The sequence below is a fragment of the Choloepus didactylus genome, chromosome 18 (genome assembly GCF_015220235.1).
Source record: "Choloepus didactylus isolate mChoDid1 chromosome 18, mChoDid1.pri, whole genome shotgun sequence".
NCBI classification, from domain to species: domain Eukaryota; kingdom Metazoa; phylum Chordata; class Mammalia; order Pilosa; family Megalonychidae; genus Choloepus; species Choloepus didactylus.
The window spans coordinates 6052848-6075829 of NC_051324.1; the positions used below are offsets into that span (position 1 = coordinate 6052848).

Genomic DNA, 22982 nt, shown 5'->3' on the forward strand with positions numbered 1-22982 from the left:
CACCAGAAATTAACAGTTGAGAAAGGAGAGGTTTCTGATTTCACCTATGTAAATAACAAAGTTCTAATAATATTTATTGATAAGATTGGAGTAGGCAGAATTGACAATTCTACTGAGGATGAGAATATAAGTGTGTGTTTCTGTGTCTGTGTGTCTGTGTGTATGTGTGTGTGTGCGCTCATGAATGTATAATGTACTCATATAGCCTTAAAAATTAATATACTCTTTGTCCCAGAAATTCTACTTACAAACTTCAGCCTGGAAAGTAAACCAGTGAGAAATAGTTGCTAAATGATTAGCAGAAGGAAACTGGTTGATTATAATAGAATAGTACATAGTCTTGAAAAAGTACATTGTAGATATATAGTTATTGAAATGAGATTACAGCAAGCTACAACATGAAGAAATAAAGCAGGTTACAAAGCAGCATGCATAGTAGGGTGTCTTTTTTTTTTTTTAAGGATACATACCAATCCTCAATAAAATAATAGCAGACTGAATTTAACAGCATATTAAAAGAATTATACACCACAATTAAGTGGGATTTATCCCAGGTATGCAAGGGTGGTTCAACATAAGGAAATCAATTAATTTAATACATCACATTAACAGAATGAAGGAAAAAAATACATGATCATCTCAATTGCAACAGAAAAGGCATTTGACAAAATCTAGCACCCCTTCTTGATAAAAGCACTTAGAATACTAGGAATAGAAGGAAATGTCCTCAACATAATAAAAAGCATATATGAAAAACCCACAGCTAACATCATTCTCAATGATAAAAGACTGAAAGCTTTTCCTCTAAGATCAAGAACAAGACAAGGATGCCCACTGTCACCAATATTATTCAATGTTGTACTAGAAGTTCTAGCAAGAGCAATTAGGCAAGAAAAATAAATAAAAGGCATCTAAATTGGAAAGGAAGAAGTAGAAGTTTCCCTATGTGCAGATGACATGATCCTATATTCAGAAAACCCTGAAAAATCCAGAACAAAGCTCCTAGAGCTAATGAATGAAATCAGCAAACTGGTGGGGTACAAGATCAACATCCAAAAATCAACAGTGTTTCTATACACTAGTAATGAACAATGTGAAGAGGAAATCAATTTTAAAAATTCCATTTACAGTAGCAACTAAAAGAATCAAATACCTAGGAATAAATCTAACCAAGGAAGTAAAGGTCTTATACACAGAAAACACAAGATATTGCTAAAGAAAATCAAAGAAGACCTAAATAAATGGCAAGGCATTCTGTGTTCATGGATTAGAAGACTATTATTAAGTTGTCAATTCTACCCAAAATGATTTACAGATTCAATAAAATCCTGATTAAAATTCCAACAACCTTCTTTGCAGAAAGGGAAAAGCCAACCATCAAATTCATATGGAAGGTAAAGGGCCCCAAATAGCCAAAGCCATCTTGGAAAGGAAGAACAAAGTCAGAAGACTCACAATTCTTAAAATTTATTACAAGCCACAGTAATCAAACAGCATGGTACTAGCACAAGGACAGATATACAGAACAATCAAACTGAGAGTTCAAGACATCAACTCTTACATTTATAGCCAATTGATTTTTGACAAGGGAGCAAAGACCACTCAATAGGGAAAGAATAGTCTCTTCAAAGATGGTGCTAGGAAAACTGGATTTCCATATGCAACCCCTACCTCACAGCATATACAAAAATCAACTAAAAATGGATTAAAACCTAATTATAAAAGCCAGGATTATAAAACTCCAGGAAGAAAACAGAGAAACACCTTCAAGACACTGTGTTATGCAATGGTTTCTTAGACTTTACACCCAAAGCACAAGCTACAAGAGAAAAAATAGATAAATGGGACCTCATCAAAATTTAAAACTTGTGTCCCTCAAAGGACTTTATCATGAAAGTAAAATAACAACCTACACAATAGGAGAAAATATTTGGAAACAGCCTATTCATTAAGGGTTTAAGAGCCAGAATAAAGAAATCCTTCAACTCAACAACAATTCTATTTTTAGTAAATATTTTTAGTAAATACCAAAAACCACAAACAACCCAATTTAAAAATGGGCCAAAGACTTGAATAGACATTCCAACAAAGAAGATATACAAATGCCCAAAAAAACACATGAAAAGATGCTCAACATCATTTGGCCAGTAATGAAATACAAATCAAAAGCACGAGATACCATTTCAAACCCACCAGGATGGCTACTATTAAAAAAATTAGAAAATCATAAGTGCTGGAGATGATGGACAGAAGTAGCACATGCATTCATTGCCGGTGGGAGTGTAAAACGGTGCAGCCACTGTGGAAGCCAGTTTCATGGTTCCTCAGAAAGTACAGAATCACCATTATGACCTGGCAATCCCTCTTCTGGGTATACACCCAAAAGAATTGAAAGCAGGGACTCAAACAGAGATACAAATACAAATATTTATGCTGGGTATATAAATAGTACTGGAATTGTTGGGTGATAAGTTTACATCTCTTCAGCTTTAGTAAATACCGACATTTTAATTGTTTTTACCAATTTTCATACTCATCAGAGCATGAGCTTCTTGGTGCATCCAAATCCTTGCCAACACTTGGCAATTTCTGTCATTTTCATTTTAGCTTTCAGGTTGGTTATGATGGTACCAGGTGGTGGTCTGACTTACATTTACATGAGCATTAAGGAAGCTGGACATCTTTTCACCTATTTAACAGACATGGGGCAACCTCTTTTTCAAAACATCTGTTCATTCATTTCTCCCATTTTTTTTTCTGTTGTGCTCTACTGTATTTTCCTTAGTGATCTGTAAGTGTTCTTTATATATGCTGGATACCAGCTGTTTCCTGATTCCCTTTCTGTCTTGATAAGGATACACTCTTAATTTAACAATTTGTCATTTTCTCCTTATTCTTAATACTTTGGATTCTGTGTCAGACTATTTTCCTCTTCTAAGATCACAGAGATCTTATCCTTTGTTTTCTAACTGCAATTAATTATATTTAAATTATAGATTAATGCATCCAGAACTAAATTGCTGTACATGAGCAGCAACAGATTTTTTTCAGTTATGGCTAAAAATTCCAATTTATTCTAAAAAAAAAAAAAAAAAGATATTTGCACAATGATGTTCATAGCAACATTTTTCACAATGGCCAAAAGATGGAAGCAATCCAAGTGTCCATCAACTGATGAATGGATAAATAAAATTCAGTATATACATACAATGTTAGATTATTCAGCCATAAAATGGAATGAAGTTCTGATACACAGGACAACATGAATGTCCCTTGAAAACATGTCAAGTGAAATAAGCCAGACACCAAAGGACAAACATTGTATGATGTCACTGATAAAAAATAATTAGAATAAGCAAACTCATAGAGTCAGAATCTAGAATTTAGGTAACCAGGGGATGGGGGAATGTGTAGGGAATTAAGGCTTAAAATGTACAGTTTCTATTTGGGACAAAGGAAATGCTTTGGTAATAGATGGTGGTATTGGGAACCCTGTATCTTATGCATGATTTTTCTCTAAACCCACAGCTTCTCTAATTAAAAAAAAAAAAAAAAAAAGAATATATATATATACACACACACCAATTGAAAACTTAGAACACCATGTCCAAAGTGTTGAGTGTGGGCTCCAAGTAGTGGGATTATTGATAACTTTTATTTTCCATCCATAAATTCGTGATTCTTCTACCATAAACGAATACTATTCATGTAACAAAAAAGAAAGTTTAAAAAAAAATAAATTGAATTCTGTGGGAAAATAAACATTTATTCTAAAAATAAACTCCAAAGTTGGAAAATGAAAGCAAAAACATCTGCTTCCTGGACAGAAAGGATGGTTTTAAGTTGCAATTGCAGCCGCGAGCTTCCCCAGGGCAGCGGCTGCAGGTGCGGGTTTCCTCGGGTGCCCTGTCCCGGGGGGGGGACAGCCCCTCTCTCCTGCCCAATCCCCTCAACCTCACCTCTGACCTACAACTGGCTCAACTCAGAGTGCAAGCATATTGTTATGACATATAATCATTATCGAAACAGCATTTGAAATAACCTGTGTTTGATTATTAATCAAGGGGATGCTTAATTCCCTCTTTAAAAAGACCAACCATAAATTAAAAATGCCGTTTTTACTGAAACGGCCACTGATTCACTTTTTTTGTGGCCCTAGAGGGTGAAAAGAATTGGTTCCTATCACCCCATGGCGAAAAATGGGGATCGATATATTAATAAATTTCTTCGGTGGAAGCAAAATGGGCGTGGAAGTCAAGAATTGCTTTTTAAGACAATGGTTTCTTCACCATGCCTGTAGGTCTATCACAGAATCCTGCAGGAAATCCAGGCTGCCAGTCGCAGCAGCCAGCAGAAGGCTGCAACTCAGCAAACCTGCACGGTAAGGAGCTTGGAAGACAAGAGTGAAGAGGATTCTCTCCAGATCTGCTAGCACAGTAGCTAGTACGTTCTGTTAACTCGCACAGGTACGCATCACAGCAGGTGGTGAGGCCTGGGCTTCCAGTAAGATTCTAATTAAAAATCCTGCTCCGGACTCTAATAAATGGGCACAGGGCTCCCTGGGGACCAGGTTAGGGCCTCTTTACCCAGTTCTGCTGGGCCTGTGCTGGTCTGACAGCTGTAACTTCACAGTCAGAGGGAAGGAACAAATTGGCTCCATCATGAATTTGCAATCCATCTGACTTTTCCCGAACATCCTACCCTTTGGATCCCAGCTCCTCAGGAGGCCTGCTGTGTTCCAGGCAATCCTCCAAGGAGATGGCTCTCACTGGCCTCAGCGGCTTTTGCCTGCAGCGCCGGGGCTCCTGGAGACTGCCTGCTTTCTCGCATCTAGCTGGGTACCAGTGGCTGGTGCACGGCCCGCTGCAGCCGAATCCTCCGAGCTGCACAGTAGCACGACGTGCGGCAAAGCCAGGCACCAGAAACCAAGCGAGCGGCCTGGGAATGGACAACAGGGCTCTGTTGCCAGAACTTTGTCTTCCACCCACCCACACGTAGCCTCCACAACTGGATCATCCACCGGCTCCAACCCGCCTTCCTCCCCATCTTCCCACTCCTTCCTCCCACCCTTCTCTAGCTCCCTGCCTACTCTCGGGTACTTTGAATAGCATCAGTTTTTTCACAAGAGCACAGAGCCCAGCTACAGCCATCGCTGGGCAGTGGCTGCAGGAATCAGCTTAGAAGTAGTACCTTAAACTTAAGAAGGCCAGGGTTTTTTAGAAGAGTGCATGGGCAAGCAGAAAAAGAAAATGGCAGCCGATGTCACCAATCACTGGTTGAGCACTCTGTGTGGCCAGATTCACTTCAATCTCCAGCAACCCCGAGAGAAGGGGGCTATTGGGGCAGCCTGCCACCTTTCCCTGGGACCCACAAACACATCCTGGGCTCAGAACCAGGTAGGTCAATACCTTCCTTCCCCTACTGCCCCAAGCACACGTAAATATTCACTGGAGACAGGTGGACTCAGGTGAGCATGTCTGACACATCTAGCATGTTTGACACACAAGCCCCCCACCCCGGTGGTACACCTTTCCCTGGCAGGGTGGGAGCGGGGTTCCCCCACTGTGGCACACAAACACAAGAGCAGATGCTGCACCTAGAGCATCTCCCTGTGTTGGCCATGGATTGAGACCCCCAGGCTGTGGGAACTGATGCCCACGAGCCAAGCTGACCGTGCTCTGATCTTCTAAGGGAGTAAAACATCTTTCCATCAAAGCCTGTGTGAGTCGTGCTTTTGCCAGTGACCCCGACACCTGCAATGGAGTAGGCAGCATCTCTCCAGGTGTGTCTCCTTCTGACCCCACTGTGCAGACCTGAAAAAAAAAATCCTCCTCCCCACCAGATCAAAACTCCCCACCTGACTTCCATTTTCTCTTTCAATTACCAACTCTCTTTGGTACTAGATTTCAGCTCAGGACTTTGTTCCAACCAAGGCAAACACAATGACACTTTCAAGAAAAATACTGTGTTTTTCAGGCTTCTTCTCACCAGAGCAACCACTAGGTAAAGGTTTTAAAAAAAATGGGGCCATAAGTCGGGGCTGAACCAAATCCTCCCCTCAGTCTCACTCTGTCATTCCCAGGCTCAGCAGAGCAGCTGCATCTCACCCTCTGAACACTCCATCACAAAATCAAGGCCTGGCGTCAGGAGCTTCTCCCATCTTTGTGCTACATTGCATGAGACATGGATCTTTTCATTTATTCATTCAGTTGTGAAGGAATTTCAGAGAACCCCCTATATGCCAAGATTTGGGGAGCTGTGCCTGCCCCAAGGAGTTCAAAGTCTAGAGGAGAAGAGAAGCAAGGAAAGATAAAATTACAAGTATGGCATGCCTTTAGTATGTAAATCTCCAAGAGAACAGAGATTTTGTTTACTTTGCACAACAATATCTCCCGCACCAGAACAGAGCCTGGCACACAGTAAGCTTCCAATAAATATTTACTGAGTGAATGAATGCATGGCGTAATGCCTTCCACCCAACAATAATTATAACAGTCACTCATAGATACTTGTAGCTGCCATTTATTAAACATCTACCAGCAATGAGCACTATTCAGAGATAATCGCATGTAATCGTCAAACAACTGCCACGTTACCGAGGTGCAATCCAAACTACTCCCATTTTGCAGATGAGAAAACTAATATGCAGAGAGGTAAACTCATGATCCTATAGTCAGTAAGCAACAAACCAGATCTGTCCATCCTAGCCATCGGGCACTCGGCACCCCAGTCTCGAGTGGTCAGAGAAGGCTTCCCAGAGGATGGTGGAAGGGAAGGGACAGGGATTGGAAAGTCCAAAGGAGAAGGCACATGGACAAAAGCTGGATATGCAGGCAGACCAAACCCGAGAGAAAACCTTTCCCAGTTAAATGTGATGGGTTTCAGAAACCCTTTTTGCTGCCACAGATGCCTGCTCTCCTCCTCAGCTGTGAGCATTTAAAAGGAAAATGCAGGTAACCTCATAGCCTAAGTGTGAGTATGGCAATTTCTACATTGTTAAAATGGCTCGATCCAATCCCTAATATTTTTATATTCCAGAGAACTCCAGAACGTGCAACTTATGGAAGGCAAGCCAGGAAAAGAGCCATGAGGATGCTGAATGAACTCTGAAGCCCAGATCTAGCACTCCTTCAGAGAGAGGGAAGTCACCACTTCAAAACCATGCAGAGAATAAAATCAAGCGGCTTGATCAAGCATCTCTATAAATTCCAAACATCTAAATTCCAAACATCCAAGCCTATGTGCTTCTATTGATTGAAGAAATTAAGAAGCAATTTTTGGCCTCTTTACCCCATTATACAAAGGACCATGACTCACTACATTCTCATTAAGATAAAGGCTGCTCCTTTTATTTACCCTCTTGAACTCTAAAGAAAACTATTAATCTTGCCAATCAACATTCATGGAGCACAAGCGGTCTACAAGGCAACTGCACTGCAAAGACTGATACATTCTATTGGGGGGGCATACAGACACACAGGGAAAAATAATAATAAATAAAGAACATTTCGGAGAGTGATAAGAGCTGTGACAAAAATAAACAGGACAGTGGGCTACAGAGAGCAACCAGGGAAGGCTTCTTGGGGGAGGTGACATTGAGCTAATACTTGAATGATGGAGAAGAGGGTCATGGGAAAAGCACATCCTCAGCTAGGGAGGGAAAACAAAAACAGAAGCCTCAAGATGGAAAAGGCTTGGTGTGTTTGGGGCAAGGAGGCTATTGTGGCTGGAGCCCAGTGGATGAGGACAGGGTTGGACAGAATGAATGTGGCATGGTACCAAAGGATTGGGGACATTAAGGGTAATGAGATACCACTGGAGCTTTTACTGAGCAGTAGGATGACATGACCCAATTCATGCTTTAATAGGTTCATCCTGGATTTCATCAAAAAGGACAGAGGCTGGCTCCACTCGGCTTTGTGCATGGCACAGTGGACACCATCTGATAAGGAGGCAGGATTCGTCCACACCCCAACATCCGCTGGAGTCCCAAAAGGCAACTGGAAAGTACCTTTTGGTGACCAACTTCTTGGACATCCAAGGATGTGCTCTCGGTAAGTAAGACCACTTGTTCTGAAACCCAACCTTCCTCACCCTTTTTCATCCCCTTCTTGGACAAGGATGAAAAATAAGGGATTCCCGAGGCTCACAAATCTTAACGCTTCAAAATGAGTCCTGAAAAGAGACAGGAGAGCTGTGTTCCAATGGGGGGGTGTCACAGAGGAGACATAAACACTGCCATTTTGGCATCAAACTGAAACCTCAAGACTGAGCGAAACAAGTAATCTAAGTCCTGGTGTCTTTGTTAGTCCTCCGTGATGCCTGATACCAACCCACAGGTTGATGCTGAAGTGAAGACATGAAAGACTGGTCAGCTTGACAGTCAACTGCTAACTAAACAACGGATACCAGGAAAACACTAATTCAGCGCCTAACAGATCCCAAAGGCAGCCCACGTGAGCCTATATTTGTGACAGTACCGTGCCAGCAATCACGGCTAATCTGATTTTGCTCTTCATAAATTCTCCCTCTGTTAAAGCACATGTGTTTGGGAAGGAAAAGGAATCCAAGTCAATTTTAGACATTGTTCCTTAGAAACCATCTGGAATCCCTGGAAGCAAGAGCTTGCATTGCACCCCCTGGCCTCAGGTGCCCACTGTAACTAGGGCAGTGTGCTTAGACGGGAGTTGAGATGTCCCTTATCCCCCAAGGCTGTCCCCACCCCCACCTGACCAGGTGCCAGGTAGGCTCCACTTCCCACCCAAGAAAGGTATTTGGTTTCTCCGTAAACCTAGTGGAGAGCCCTAGATGTGTTGAGTTAGCACTTGAACTGCACCCAGGGCTGGGTACTTTGCTTTCTAATTGCTTTACAATTGCACACCTGAATTCCTTTAACACAGAGTGAAATGGAAGGGATGAAAAATCCCCTCCACCTAACAATTTTGTCTTCGGAGAACGTCTAGCTTTGGAAGAAGCCCGCCAGCGTCCTTATGTAACGTTAATAAACATTGGCACCCCGCAGGGCCGCGCCAGGAGACACTCGCCCAGATGTAGCCCATTTTCCCCGCGATGAGAGCAGGCCGGGTCCTCCTGACGGCGGGGCCTCCGTCCCCCTCCCCTACCTGGCGGTGCCCCTCTGCTCGTCGCATCTTCCAGAGCAGTTGGGCCTCCCTTTCCGCAGCCTCCCTCCCTCCCTCCCTCCACGGAAATCAGCCTGAGGACCAAGCCGACACACAGCAGCGCCATTCCACCTTCCCTGCTCCCCGCCCCCACCCCAGATCCTCTCCCCACCACCAAACGCCCCAAGAAACCGGGCCAGGAAAGTGATCCAGAATCTCCTCCAGCCACAGTCCCTGACAACAAACACGGCAGGAGGGGCGGGCTGGGCCGTGCCAAACCGACCAGGCCCCACACTTCCCCACGGCCCCCGGAGCAAGCCCTGAACTCGGGGGCGCAGGGGAGGAATCCTGGGCGACTGACTGCGGCTCCGCTCCCTCCAGCGCACTCCGCGCAAACACCTGTTTCCAGGAAGCTCCGCGGCCGCGGGGAAAAGGGAGTCCCGGGGACGGGGAGGGAGGACGGGGTGCAGGAGCAAGCGAGGGACGCAGGTAAAGGATGCGTCACACTTTGCGCTTGGCACCCGGAGCCCCGGAGCCGGGGACAGCGCGCCAGGAGGGCTCCAGGGTCTGGGAAGTTCAACGAGGAGGGGTCGCGACCGTGAGCGGCGCCCCGGAGGAGCCGGCCCCGGGGACGGGGCGCTGGGCAGGGAGGAGGGGAGGCCGGGAGCGGGCGAGGGCTCCATCACCCGCGCGCCCCGGCGCATGCAGCCCCGCGGGTCGCCTACCTGCCCACGGTCTGGTTGGCCAGCTGGCGCATGCGGTTGAACTGCTTCTTCATCGTGGCCCCGCTGCCGCGCTGGCCCGGGAGCTGGCGGGAGGACGGCGCAGCCCGGAGCCCGCCGCAGGTTACATGGCTCCCGCGCCCAGCCTCCCCGGCGACGGCACTGCGGAGCCTCCGGGAGCCGCCTGCCCGGCCCGCGCGCGGCTCGCTCCCCAGGGCACCCCCGCCTACTCCGCCTCCCGCCGCATCCTCCGCCCGCGCGCGCCGCGGCGCCCTCGGAGCCCTGCCCGCCGCGGCTCTCGGCCCGGCCGGCTCCGCTCGAGCTGCCCGCCCGCGGCTCGGGTCCGGCGCGCGGGGACCCCGGCGTCTCCGCAGGCTGGCTGGCTCGCTGGCGGGGTGGCCCCGCTGCGCCTGTGCGGGCGGCGCCGGGTATTCTGGGACTTGTAGTTTCGCACCCAGGTGCCCACCCAGGTGATCAAAGTTTGCAAGGAAGGCTGAGTGTGGAGGTGGGAGAAGGCGGCGTGGTCCTCCCGGGTCTCTATTCTTGAGCACGTTTTCCTTTTTTAAAACACACAAAGTAGAACCAAGAATACGACAAAAAAAGAAAAAGAAAAAGGGTATTTGTTACCCATTTTAAGGGTACCAGAGTCATTGCTTTTCTGAATTCACAAAAGGGAGGTTTGTGCAAACAGCTATGTGGCTCATAAATCAATATTAATCAGGTATAGGGTCACCTGGTTGATGTTGGGGTGCAGGGTTAAGATTGGGGCACAGGGGCTGACGGCAGATTTTGAACCAGGTGTAACGTGCATCCCAGAAGCCTGATCCTTAACTTGCACCAAACCCAATGGGTAAACCAGAAGCCAAATATAGCGTAAGGATAGAATGATCCTAGAGTCGTGTCTATGGGCCCGTTCTGACTGGGACATGTTTCTTTTTTGGCTGAGATTCCAGTCTCATAGCTATTCCCATTTCCCTCCTCCCCGTCTCCATCTATGCCTCCTACCTTTCCCTCACTCCCACCCCCCATCCACCCCCAGACCACGGAGCATCAGGTGTGACTGGCCTGGAGCGTCCTTCAAAACAGCATCACACCAGCATCAGATGACTGCCTGAAAAGGGGGTGTGGCTATCTCCAGAATCTATTCCTAGGAAAAGATGGGTGCTTACCGTTAAGTTTTATCATTATACATCAAGTAGGAGCAGTATGGTTGGGTGATAAGGGCCTTGGATCAGATATATGAGTTCATATAGTAGAATTCCACACACCAACTATATAACCCTAGGAGAATTGCTTCATCTCTCCAAGCCTCGGTTTCCTCATGTCTGATAGCAAATAACACTGCTCTGAGGCAGCAAACCTAGAGAACTATTTGTTAAATTATCAGTAATTAAATTACATATAATTCCTATGTAGCACATTCTGTCATATTCATTTACTTGCAAATACAATTACAGTTAACATAATAGAGAAAAATCCTATTCCAACCACAGAATTACCAACCCAATAGATGAAAGGACTTTTTAAAATATAGGGTATTTTGCATATGTTGACTAGAGTTGCAAGATGTCCTAAATATGGCTCTAAGTATCTTGTTTGGCCAGCTGATCCAAGATGGTTTGAGGCAAGTCTTGGCTGACTGAACAAGAAATCTTTAATTAATTGTGAATTTAGCCTCTGCTTATTAGGTCAGGCAGCAGCTCTGACCAATTAATAATGGAAGGCATTATTTGCCTTTATCCAACTGTGCTATGCCTGTGATGTCAGTATAATTTTTATCCACACTAACATTATTGCCATTTTGAGATTTTTAAAGAAACAAGGCATAGCACGGTTTTTATATTTTTAAGTCAGAGTGAGATGTCATTTAGCAACACCATCTCTGGTAACATCTAGAAAGGCACTGTCCAATATAGTAGCCAATACGTCACTGTGAAATGGAAGTAAACATTTAGTTCCTTAGTCACCCAAGCCACATTTTAAATGCCTAATAGCCCCACGTGGCTAGGGGCTACCATATTGGACAGCACAGAAGTAGAACTCGGAAAGTTCTAGTAGCCAGCACTAGTCCTATGGAATTCTGTGTGACAGCTCCATTAGGCTGGCCTGTGCCTTCCATCCCAAGATTTTTCAGTTCTAAAAGGGAATCTCCTGCTTCTCCACAGAAGACAGCTTACCCTGCTAGAGGGTAGTACAATAATATTTTATATATCAACTGATGTGTTTCTCCACGTATTTCCTGTTATCCTATGAGCCTTTTCTCCATTCAGGAAGCAGCCAATCTTCCTGCACGAGGGAAAGGATGACAGTGCAGAAAAAAAAAAGAAAAGGGAGTCAAGTCTACTCTTTCGATTTTCAAAATAGGCTTCAGGAACACATGGCAGAGAATAGAGTTTTAAAAGAAAAAGGTTTTGTGTTTTAAGAACATGGGTTTATAAATAGTGGGGATTGTGAAGAATACATTCTCCTGCCTCCTCCAGATGAAAGAGCCCACTGTCTGGAGGAGGGGGAGGGGGTTTAAGATGGTGATAGGGGAATTGGTAGAGGGGAAGGAGTAGAAGATGCATGTGTCAATTTTATTATTGTTCCAAAATTTCACTGCCTATCCCTATGGGAAGGGATTATCCTTCACCTTTCCACTGAGGTCAAGATTGGTCGCATGATTTTGTTTGGCCAAAAAAAAAAAAAAACATACACAGAAATGACTTATGTGACTTCTGAGTATACTTAAAATGGTCTTGCCTGCTTTTTTTTACTCTACCATGAGCCCAGCGAAGAACCAATTACAGGCTGCTTATGCAGCACAGCTACACTTCTGTGATACCTCTGGTGTTTTAAATCAGAGGCTTGAAGTTTGTTTCGGCAAAATAATTTTACTAAGATGACAGCTACAGTGGATTTCTCTGAGAAAGGGGCTTGCACCTTGCTCCTTCTGATGATCAAACCTAGGTTAGGGCAGACAGGGTAGAGACAGATATATCATACAGCTTTGAATGAAGGCTACCAGTGGCAAAGCTCACAGAGATTCTCTGTCCTCTAAGACAGAGGAGAGATCAAGAAGTTTACAGGAAGTCCCCACACCACACTCCTGGAAGAGCCTCAGAGTTCCCTACACCCCAGCCTTGTGATTTGTGGCGTGTAGGGGGCCTGCAATGGTTAATTTTATGTGTCAACTTAGCTAGGCTGTGGTGCCCAGTTTTTTAATCAAACACATGCCTACCTGTTACTGGAAGCTATTTTGTAGGTGGGATTAGCATCTTCAATTAGTTGACTTAAGTACAGGTAATTACCACTGATCACGTGAGTGGGCCTCATTCAGTCAGTTGGAGACCTTAAGACCAAGAAGTATTGTTTCTGGAAGAAAAAGAAAATCTTCCTCAAGGCTGCACCATCTACTCCCCTCCAAGTTTCCAATCTCTGACCTCCCCTATGGATTTCAGCATCACTCTTCCTAGAATTTCCAGACTGCCCTTGTGCCCTACAGATTTCAGATTTGCCAGCCCCCACAAACATGTGAGCCAGTTCCTTAAAATAAGTGAGTAAATATACACACACATACACACACATATATAACAAGTATACATAGTCTCCTGTTGGTTCTGTATCTCTGGAGAACTGTGACTGATCCAGTGAAGGTTTTATAAAAGTACCTGAAAAAGTTGGGCATGAAAATGGATAGGATCAAAGATGACAAGGAGGCAGCCATGGCCAAGATATGGAATTAAGAAGCCTTGAATTGCCTGAAATTTAATTTTTGCCACTTAGAAGAATTAACTTAAAATAGAAATTAAGATCATCTACAAAAAAAAAAATAAAAGAAACACAATTCTATTCTTGAAAACCTGACTTTGACCCGTGGAAGATGAGCTGCTCTGCTCCTTTGACCTTAAGTTGAGCCACATGACTTGCTTTAACCAACGAAATATGAGCTTCCTACCTGCTTCAAGTACTATTTATCTGAGACATGTTTCCACAAAAATTTTATATCCCCTGAGGAGCCCCTGAATTGGAGTGGTTTTAGCATCTTCATTCAAAATATGGACATTCTCTAGACTGCCCTATCTAACACGGGAGCCACCAGAGGCCTGTGGTTATTTAAATCCAATTTCAAATTGATTACCGTAAAATAAAATTTAAAATTCCGTTCCTAAGTTACACTGCCCACATTTCCAGTGCCCAATGACCACATGTGGTTAAGACTACCATATCAGGCAGGGCAAAATAGAACATTTCCATCATTCCAGAAAGTTCTATTGGATATCCCTGATCCAAGGAACAGAATTCAGAATACAGGGTCCAGCAGAAGAGAGAAAATTGATCAGGATGTCCAAGCTCAGCATCATTATGGCCAGTCATTTTACTTGACTTCTCCAGGCAATCGTTTTTCCCTACTAAATGGGGTTTATAGTACAAGACTTTATAAGACTAAGTTTTGGGGAGTCAACTAATTGACCTGTTTATTTGCTCATAAATTGCTTTTGGCCCAGATATGCCTAAGCCTTACAGAATTTAATATGTCCAAAATACCATTCAGTTCCACAATACACGAAATACAATTGAAGGAGATTGTTTATCCTTTTCTGATTCCAATGTCTCTATTCCCATGGCATCAGATTCACAAGATTAAAACATTTCTGTCTAAGGCATCTTTTTAAGGGGATGGTTGTTGCTCCGATTATTGGGAGTTGTAGATTGCATTATCAGCCGCAATTCTCAGCCTTCCCTTTGCCACGGCCTTGGGGACAGAGTGGGCAAAGTGTAATTCCCCACCTCCGAATGTTGGGATTGACCATGAGACTTCCTTTGGCCGTTGGCGAGTGGGTGGGGATGACATGTGCCATCTCCAAGCTGGGCCAGAAGGGGCTTTGTGCATTTTCCTCTTGTCTTCTTGCACCTCTGCCTCCGCCATAAGAACTTCCTCCAGGTAGCTGCTTGTCTCTCATTTGGCTCCAGAATGAACACATGTGGAGCAGGCCGGATAGAAACCACAGCAAGTGAGACACACATCCAGCCAGATCCAGAGCTTGATGCAGAACTGCCCAGCTGAGCCGAGCCAAGATCAGCCAGCCTGCAGGCAAACCGCAGACACATGAGTGTGTTTGGGAGTGGCTTGTTACACAGCAAAAGTTAGTGGATTCTGGAACCCTGGTAGGTGGCTGTTGGTGAGAATGGAAAAGGGTGCAGCTGCTATGGACAACAAGTTGGTGGATCCTCAAAAAGTTAAACATAGAATTACCATATGACCTAGACATTCCATTCCTAGGTATATACACCAAAGAATTGAATACAGGAACTCAGACAGATACTTGTACACCAATGTTCAGAGCAGCATTTTCATAATAGCCAAAAGCTGGAAGCAGACCAAGTGTCTATCAACTGGTGAATGGATAAACAGAATGCCGTACATCCATAAAACAGAATATTATTCAGCTATAGAAAGGAGTGAAGTTCTGATACATGCTACAATATGGATGAACCTTAAAATCATTATGTTGAGTGAAAGAAGCCACACCCAAAAGAACAAATGTTGTGTGATTCCACGTATATAAGCTATCTGGAATAAGAAAATTCGTAGTGACAGAAAATAGATTCGAGGTTACCAGGGGCCAATGGGAAGGGGACGGGGAGTTAATCCTTAATAAGTACAGAGTTTCTGTGTGGGTTGATAAAACGTCTTGGTGATGAATGGTGGTGATGGTAGCACAACATCATGAATGAAATCAATACAATGAAGTGTACACTTAAAAATTGTTAAAATGGGAAATTTTGTGTTGTATGTATTTTTTAATTTAAAAAAAAGTAATGGATTCATCAGTAAGGCTGAACCATGCTAGAGATTTTATGTAATAGGCCATGAACTGTATATATGGCCCTGGAATGACCCAGAGCTATCACAGCCTCTCCTGGGCAGAGACTCTGCCCCCATCTCTGACAGCAGTGCCCTCCAGTAGCTTTTGCTCTCTCTACTAGCGCATCTTTTTGGTTCCCTATCTCTAGCTACAAATACACATTCTAAATGAGTTGGAGAATTGAGGAAACTGCCCCAGTAATAAAATCCAAGATACATTTTTGCCTCAGCTTTAAATCAGGCCCTTTATCAGTAAGGGTTCTCCAGAAAAACAGAGCCAACAAAATATATGCATGTATGTGTAGTATATACATGTACATATATATACATTACATAAACATATACATATATATATATATATATATATACCTATACAGAGAGAGATTTATTTTAAGGAATTGGCTTACGTGATTATGGTGGCTATCAAGTCTGAGATCTGTAGGGCAGGTCAGCAGGTTGGCAATTTTGAGGACTTGATGTTTTGAGGCAGAATTTCTTTTCTCTGGAACCCTCGGTTCTTTGCTCTCAAGGTCTCTTGCTGATTGGATGAGGCACACACATATTGTCAAGGCTAATCTCCTTTATTTAAAGCCAACTGACTATACATGCTAATCACATCTACAAATACCTCCGCAGCAACCTCTAGGCCAGTGTTTGACCAAAAACTGGGCACCAGAACCCAGCCAGCTTCACACGTGAAATTAACCATCACAGGCCCCAAGTTCAAATAGTAATAATTGTTTTTAGCATTTACTGTGTGTCAACAACTGTTGTAAGTTGCTCACATGTGTTACCTTTGATTTACTATTCCTAGCAGACATTAAGCTGTGAGGCAGATAGTTATCACTCCCATTTCACAAATGAGTAAACTGAGACCCAGATCAACTTGCCCAAGGTCACACAGAGGTTAAGGGGTTGAATTGGGACGCAGCCCTGCAAGTCTGGCTTTGGGCCTTCTACTCTTAAACACTATACACTTCCTCTCACACACCCCCAAGGACCCCCTGGAGAGGACAGGCCCACACAAAGAGAGAACCCGCTCCTGAGCTCTGGCTGGCTGTGGTGCAGGAAGGCAAGCCCAGGGGTCCGAGGATATCGTTCAAGAACTTTGGTTGGCCTCTAATATCTGATAGAAACATGCTAGAGGGTCCTTCTTTCTTGGAACATGAACTAAACCAAAGAAATTAGAAAACAAGCGGAAATGTTAAAAGTTACTGATTAGTTAATGTTAGAACTTGTTATTTTAAAAGACAGATAAAATGAATATGCCTAAAGAGAGAGAAAAAGAAGAAAAATCAAAATACAGAGCTTGAGGAATGAGAAGGACTTAATCACAGATGCAGGAAACAAGGAGAAACGATAAGGGAATCTTATTGCCATACCATGTGGATGTATTTTGAAAGAAGCTCTTTATTCATTAGAAAAATGTAAATTGCTACAGATGTTTTCAAAAACAGGTAGAAAACATGAGGAGACCAAAACACTGAAGAAATTGGAAAAGTTGTTGAAGAGCCTCACTCCCAAAAGTAGTGAGGCCAAGATGGTTTTAGGGGACACTCTCAAATTTTCTAATTTTAAATAATTCAAAATTTAAATTCCTATGCTACTTATAGTGTTCCAGAGTACAGAAAAAAAAAAAAAAAAGGCAGCATTCCAATTCATTTTATGAAGTTGGCCTAACCTGGCTACCCAGACTGATGACAACAGCACAAACATGGAAACAACAAACAAGAATAGAAATAATTGTGAAATTAAAATATGAGTGAATGAAATCTAACAGTATATGTGTTGATATAAAAATGTGTATGTTTATATATAAATATATATATTGTAATGGAGTTTACTGAAGAAAAATGGCAAATTTCAGTTAAATTAAAAAATGAAAGCCACCCATGTTCTTACTAACCAAGACAGTATCAAGCATTTCTAAACATATTTTTAAATAGGATCACAATGTTTTGGGGTTGCTATGTTACTTCCCATTTTCTGCTATTTTAAGGATCTTGTGATTTGATATCTTGATGGATGAAACTGCATATATACTTAATTATATCCTTAAGATTAAAATAAAAAAATTTGAATCTCTGCATCAAAGCATTTCAAGCTTTTTATATGTATTGCTAAATTATCCTCTAGATTAAAAAGTGAACCATTTTGCAGATCCACCTATGGTGCACAAATATTCCATTTTCTCCATATCCTCACCTGTATGTAGTATCACCACTTTTAATAATCCTGCCAGATGAGTAGAAAAGAAATAGCATTATGGTGTTGTTTTAATTTACATTTGTTTTTGTTTTTTTTTCACATTAAATATTTTCCCACATATTTCTTTTTCAGTTAATTACTTCATGTCCTTAGCCCATTTTTCTCTTGTGGGGTTCCACGTCAATTTTCAAAAGCTCTTCAATTACATTAATTAAACTAATCCTCTATGTATATCATGGCAAATGCTTTCCCTAGTTTGGCCTTTCCTTTTTAACATCTCTAAGGTCGGTTTTTGTCTTCCCAGAATTTTACCTTTTTAAGGTGGTCAAATCCATCAATCTCTTCCTTTATATTTATACTTTTGATTTAATGCTTAGAAGGCCTCCTCTATCACAAAAGGATAGGCATACTCAACTTTAGTTTCACCTAGAACATTTATGTGTTAATTTCCTTTATTTACAGTCAATTTTAAATTCAAATTCTGGAACAAAAATGTTAACCAAAGCCAGTGGCGTTGACTCATTTTTTCCTCCAATATTATTTTGAAATAACTTTTCAAACATAATGGAGCAATACAATGTCACTCATGGCAATTAGAGAAAGATCCCACCCACCATTTTGGCAGGATTGATTTCTGAATGAGTGAGGACAGGCCAAGCAGAATTTATTGTTTGTGGTAACCCTTTGGGGAAATTTAAATGGAGATCTACACCATCTTTGAACTACTTCCCCACCAACTCAATCACCAAATCTGGACTAACTATACCTCTCTATGAGACTGAGAAGACAGAGAAAAAACACTCAGCAGTTCGGTATAATAGTAAAGATGATGATGACAACGACAAAGAATATAATAATAATAAACCATATAACCAACTACTACCAGCTACATATAGCCAACTATTGCTACTATATCCGTGGCTTATCTTATTTAATCCTTAATAAAATAATTCAGGGATGAGGGTTTTCTTTTCCCCATGCAATAAATCAAAGCTTGGAGGGTTTAGATGGATGCCTAAGAACTCACAGTCATTCATTCAAGTGTCAGAGCTGAGATTCAAACCCAGAGTTTTCCAGCTCAAATGCCTGGGCTTTTATATACAGTATTACAGCTTATTACCTCCATGGAACTGGGAAACTAATCTGAGAAGTCTGAGAAAATGGCCCCCAGTGAAAAAGTTATGCAGGAAGTAAAGGAAATATATTCTTTAAATCTAATTTGTATTCTCAGTGAGAACTGAGACCCAAATTTTTAGATAAGAGGAGCTGGTAGCCATGAAGAAGAGCCATATCAAACAAGAAAGACTTCTTGGATAAGAAACACATGGTTTTCAGGCAAAAAATTCAATAGATGCAGGAAATAGCAGATTTGGCACTGCCCAAAATAGAAGTAGTGCATTAGAAGACAGGCTGGAAGAAAGCTCTCAAACTTCAGAGGAGGGCATGCAGGGCAAGATGCTGGCATAGGGAGGTGTGGAATTTAGTTAGTCCCCTAGAGCAACTAGTAAACAGCCAGGAACAACTAGTAAATAGTCTAGAACAACAGTTTGGGGGACATCCGTGAACAGACACACATCGTACACCAGTCTGGAATGGGTGGAATGGGTGAGATTGCAGTGTAGAAGTGTAAGTAAAGCTCCTCAAACTGTGGAGCTGGCATCCCTCCCCCACCGGCACAGGCTGAGTTGGAAAACTTCACTGTGGGAAAAAGAAGTGATCTTTACTGGAAGTCAGGGAAGGTAGCTCAACCAAGCACCAGTTGCGGTTTTAATTAACAAATTTGGACTACTGAATACAAGCTACAAGCACAAACAAACCCGGAGAAAGCAGGAAAGTACCATGAGTCACTCCTGGCAGAAAGGAGGTGAGGCTGACAGGAAAAATAAATAAATAAATAAGAACAGAGACTTTTGGAGTTGGCTGAGCTCAGAATACTGGAAAATGGCTGTGTCCCAAGAAAAGGGGCACACAGAACTGGGTACCAACACCGGTCGACCAGCGAAACTGGGGGGATGGGAACTGGCTCTGAAAAGGGGCTTTCTCTCTTTTTCTTTTTCTATTTTCTCTCATCCTAAAGTAACTCATTAGAGAAATCCTCAGGCATTTTCAATTCTCAGCACTGACCCAGGCAAGGGGGAAGTTAACAGAGTCAGGGAGACAAAGGAGGAATTCAAGTATAGAAGATAACTCCCTAAAGGGTGTATCTTCCCTAAGAAAAGGGGGGGAGGGCCCAGCTCAAGTGGTGCCCCTCCCTCAGAGAATTCAGACCCCAGGGCCTGGGGGAAAAAAAAGCAGAAACAACTTAAGCATGGCTTCTGACACCTTCTGCCCCTGGCCAGGACAAGGTATGCTGGGAATTAAAAGGACTGCACCTCTTTACAACAGTGGGGAGCTGTGGACTGACGAAAGCCTCTTGCCGGGCAGGATAGGAAAAGCATGGAGTCTAGACACCTCACAGGAAAGTCTGACAATCTTCTGGGTCTCATCCTCAGGGAAATCTGATACTGAACACAGCCTCCTCCTGAGACCTGGGCCCGTCTGGTCTGGGAAAATCTGATTGGGGAAATCAAGGAAACCAGATGCCTAGACAACAAAAAATTAAGAGTCACACTAGAAAGAATAAAGATATGGCCCAGTCAAAGGAATAAATTTACACTTCAAATAAGATACAGGAGTTGAAACAACTAATTAAAGATGTTTAAACAAATCTTCTAAATCAAATCAATGAGTGGAAGGAAAATGTGGCAAAAGAGATGAAAGATATAAAGAAGACACTGGGTGACCATAAAGAAGAATTTGTAAGCTTGAAAAAACAAATGCTAAAACAAATACTAAAGGGAGCACTACAGGCAAATAGGAAAAGCAAGGAGAGAGAAGTTTAGGGAAGAGTATAGAAATGAAGACTATCAGTTAGGGTAAAAAGAGAGAGAGAGAAAAATATGGCATATAAAATCCAAAAGACAAAAAGGTAGACAATAGACATTATGTTGAGTGAAATTAGCTAGAAACAAAAGGACGGATACTGTATGGTCTCACTAAAATGAACTAACATTGATGAACAAACCTTGAGAGTTAAAGTTGAAAAACACAGGTTATCAGGAAATAGAAAGAAGTTGGAGATCAGGCCTTTGATGTTGAGAGAGTACAGAAGGTTCAATAGGACTGATTGTATAGATCTGGAAATGGATAGCACCATACTGCATAAAGGTAGAACAATATTGTAAGTACTCTGAACAAAGATGAGTGTGAGTATGGTTGAAAGAGGAAGGCTAGAGGCATGTATGACACCAGAAGGAAAGATAGAAAATAAAGACTGGGATTGTATAACTTAGCAAAACCTAGAGTGATCAATGATGCTGATCAAGTATACAATTATTAGAATATTTTTACATGAGGGAGAAGAAATGAATGTCAATATTGCAAAGTATAGGGGGAAAATACAATCAATGCAAACTAGAGGTTATAGTTAACAGTAATATTCTAAGATGCTTTCATTGATTCCAACAAAGGCAATATACCAAACCTAAATGTCTATAAGATGGTGATATAAGGAAGTGATATGGGATTTTTGATGGTGGTGGTGGTGTCTGACTTTTCATTGTATTGCACTTTATTTTCAGTTTTCTTCTATCTTTTATGTTTTTATTTTCATTTTTTTTTTTTTTTGGCTCCTTTTCCTCTTTCTTTGTGGAAGAAATGGAAATGTCCTCATATAGGTTGTGGAAGTGAATGCATAACTATGTGACTACACTGGGAATCATTGATTGTTTATTTAGAATGGATTGTATGATGTGTAAATAAAACTGTTCAAAAACTAAACAGAGGGATTCAAGTACTGGAGAAAATGTGGAGAGAGGTAGGTACCTATTCCCTATTAGTAGGGAGGTAGAATGGCACAGCCCAGCTGGAGGGCAGTGTGGTGGTTCCACAGGAAGCTAAGTAAGGCATTGCTATATGATTGCAACCTAGTTGTTGGGTATACTTGGGAGAACTGATAGCACACTTGTGTTTATGGCAGCAGTATTCACGATTTTCAATGGATAGAGGTGGCCAAAGGGTACACTGATAAACGGAATGGTGTATAATACAATGGACTATTGAGTGCTGGCAAGAAGGAAGGAAATTGTGAGTTATGCAATTAAGTGAATGGACCTTGGGGACAGTATGTTGTGTGAAATAAGCCAGAATCGAAAAGACCAACATTATGACAGCTCACTAATATGGACTAACTGTAATGTGCAAACTCTGAGAATTGAATCTGAGAGCACAGGCAATCAGGGGAGGCTTATGTAAAGGTTCTTAAAGCAGTAACATCTATTCATCAGTTGTAATGGTTATTTCTCAATTCTGAGATGCTGAGCTGTTTGTGTATAACCTGGTCGGTTTCTGGAATTTCAAGTATCTGTGTGACACCTGAGACTCAGAGCCAGAGTTTGGCAACTATGAATGTCTTCATTATCCCATACAGCAACTGTTAAAAAAGTTGAAAAAGAGATCAAACGTCAATCAGAGATATGAACAAAATGAACTTGGTTGGGACTAAGGTAAATCAGGCTAACAGGTAAAGGACAATAATGACTGTGTTTTAAAACTTCAACTTCTATGTGAGACCAAAGGAATTGATGCTTATTTGGTGCAAAATCTATATTTTCTGTAGCACACTACATAATTTAACTTATATGATCAGTTTATTCAAATGCCATAATTATACAGAAACTTGAATGGGGGTGAGGCCTGGTTGGTTTGTACAGATTAGTGTAAAGCCCTGATACATCCCAGAATAATTTGGGCAGAGAATAAAAGTATTTTCAAAGCCCCTTAGGGGACTTGGGGAAAAAGTGGAAATATTAAACTCTCCCACCTGATATTCTCGCAAGCATTGGGGACCACCAGTTTAGTAGGCTGAGCCTTTGATCTTGGGGCTTACACTTATGAAGCTTGTTACTACCAAGGAGAGGCTAAACCTACTTATAAATGTGCCTAAGAGTCTCCCCCAGAGAACCTCTTTTGTTGCTCAGATGTGGCCTCTCTTTCTCTAAGCACACTCTGCAGGTAAAATCCCTGCCCTCCCCACTATGTGGAACA

General features: G+C 42.4%; 1 protein-coding gene across 6 annotated transcripts in view; it reads right to left on the minus strand.

Annotated features, from left to right (window-relative positions):
- Nucleotides 1-10098, minus strand: part of ARHGAP44 (Rho GTPase activating protein 44) — a 202475-nt gene extending 192377 nt beyond the window's left edge. For 5 of the 6 annotated variants that reach the window (XM_037808251.1, XM_037808250.1, XM_037808245.1 and 2 more), the window contains exon 1: nucleotides 9845-10098. In XM_037808251.1, the coding sequence (XP_037664179.1) occupies nucleotides 9845-9897 (53 nt within the window). In that variant the 5' untranslated portion in view covers nucleotides 9898-10098. The remainder of the gene's footprint in view (nucleotides 1-9844) is intronic. The other variant, XM_037808248.1, reaches the window with a different exon arrangement.
- Nucleotides 10099-22982: the final 12884 nt, after the last annotated feature.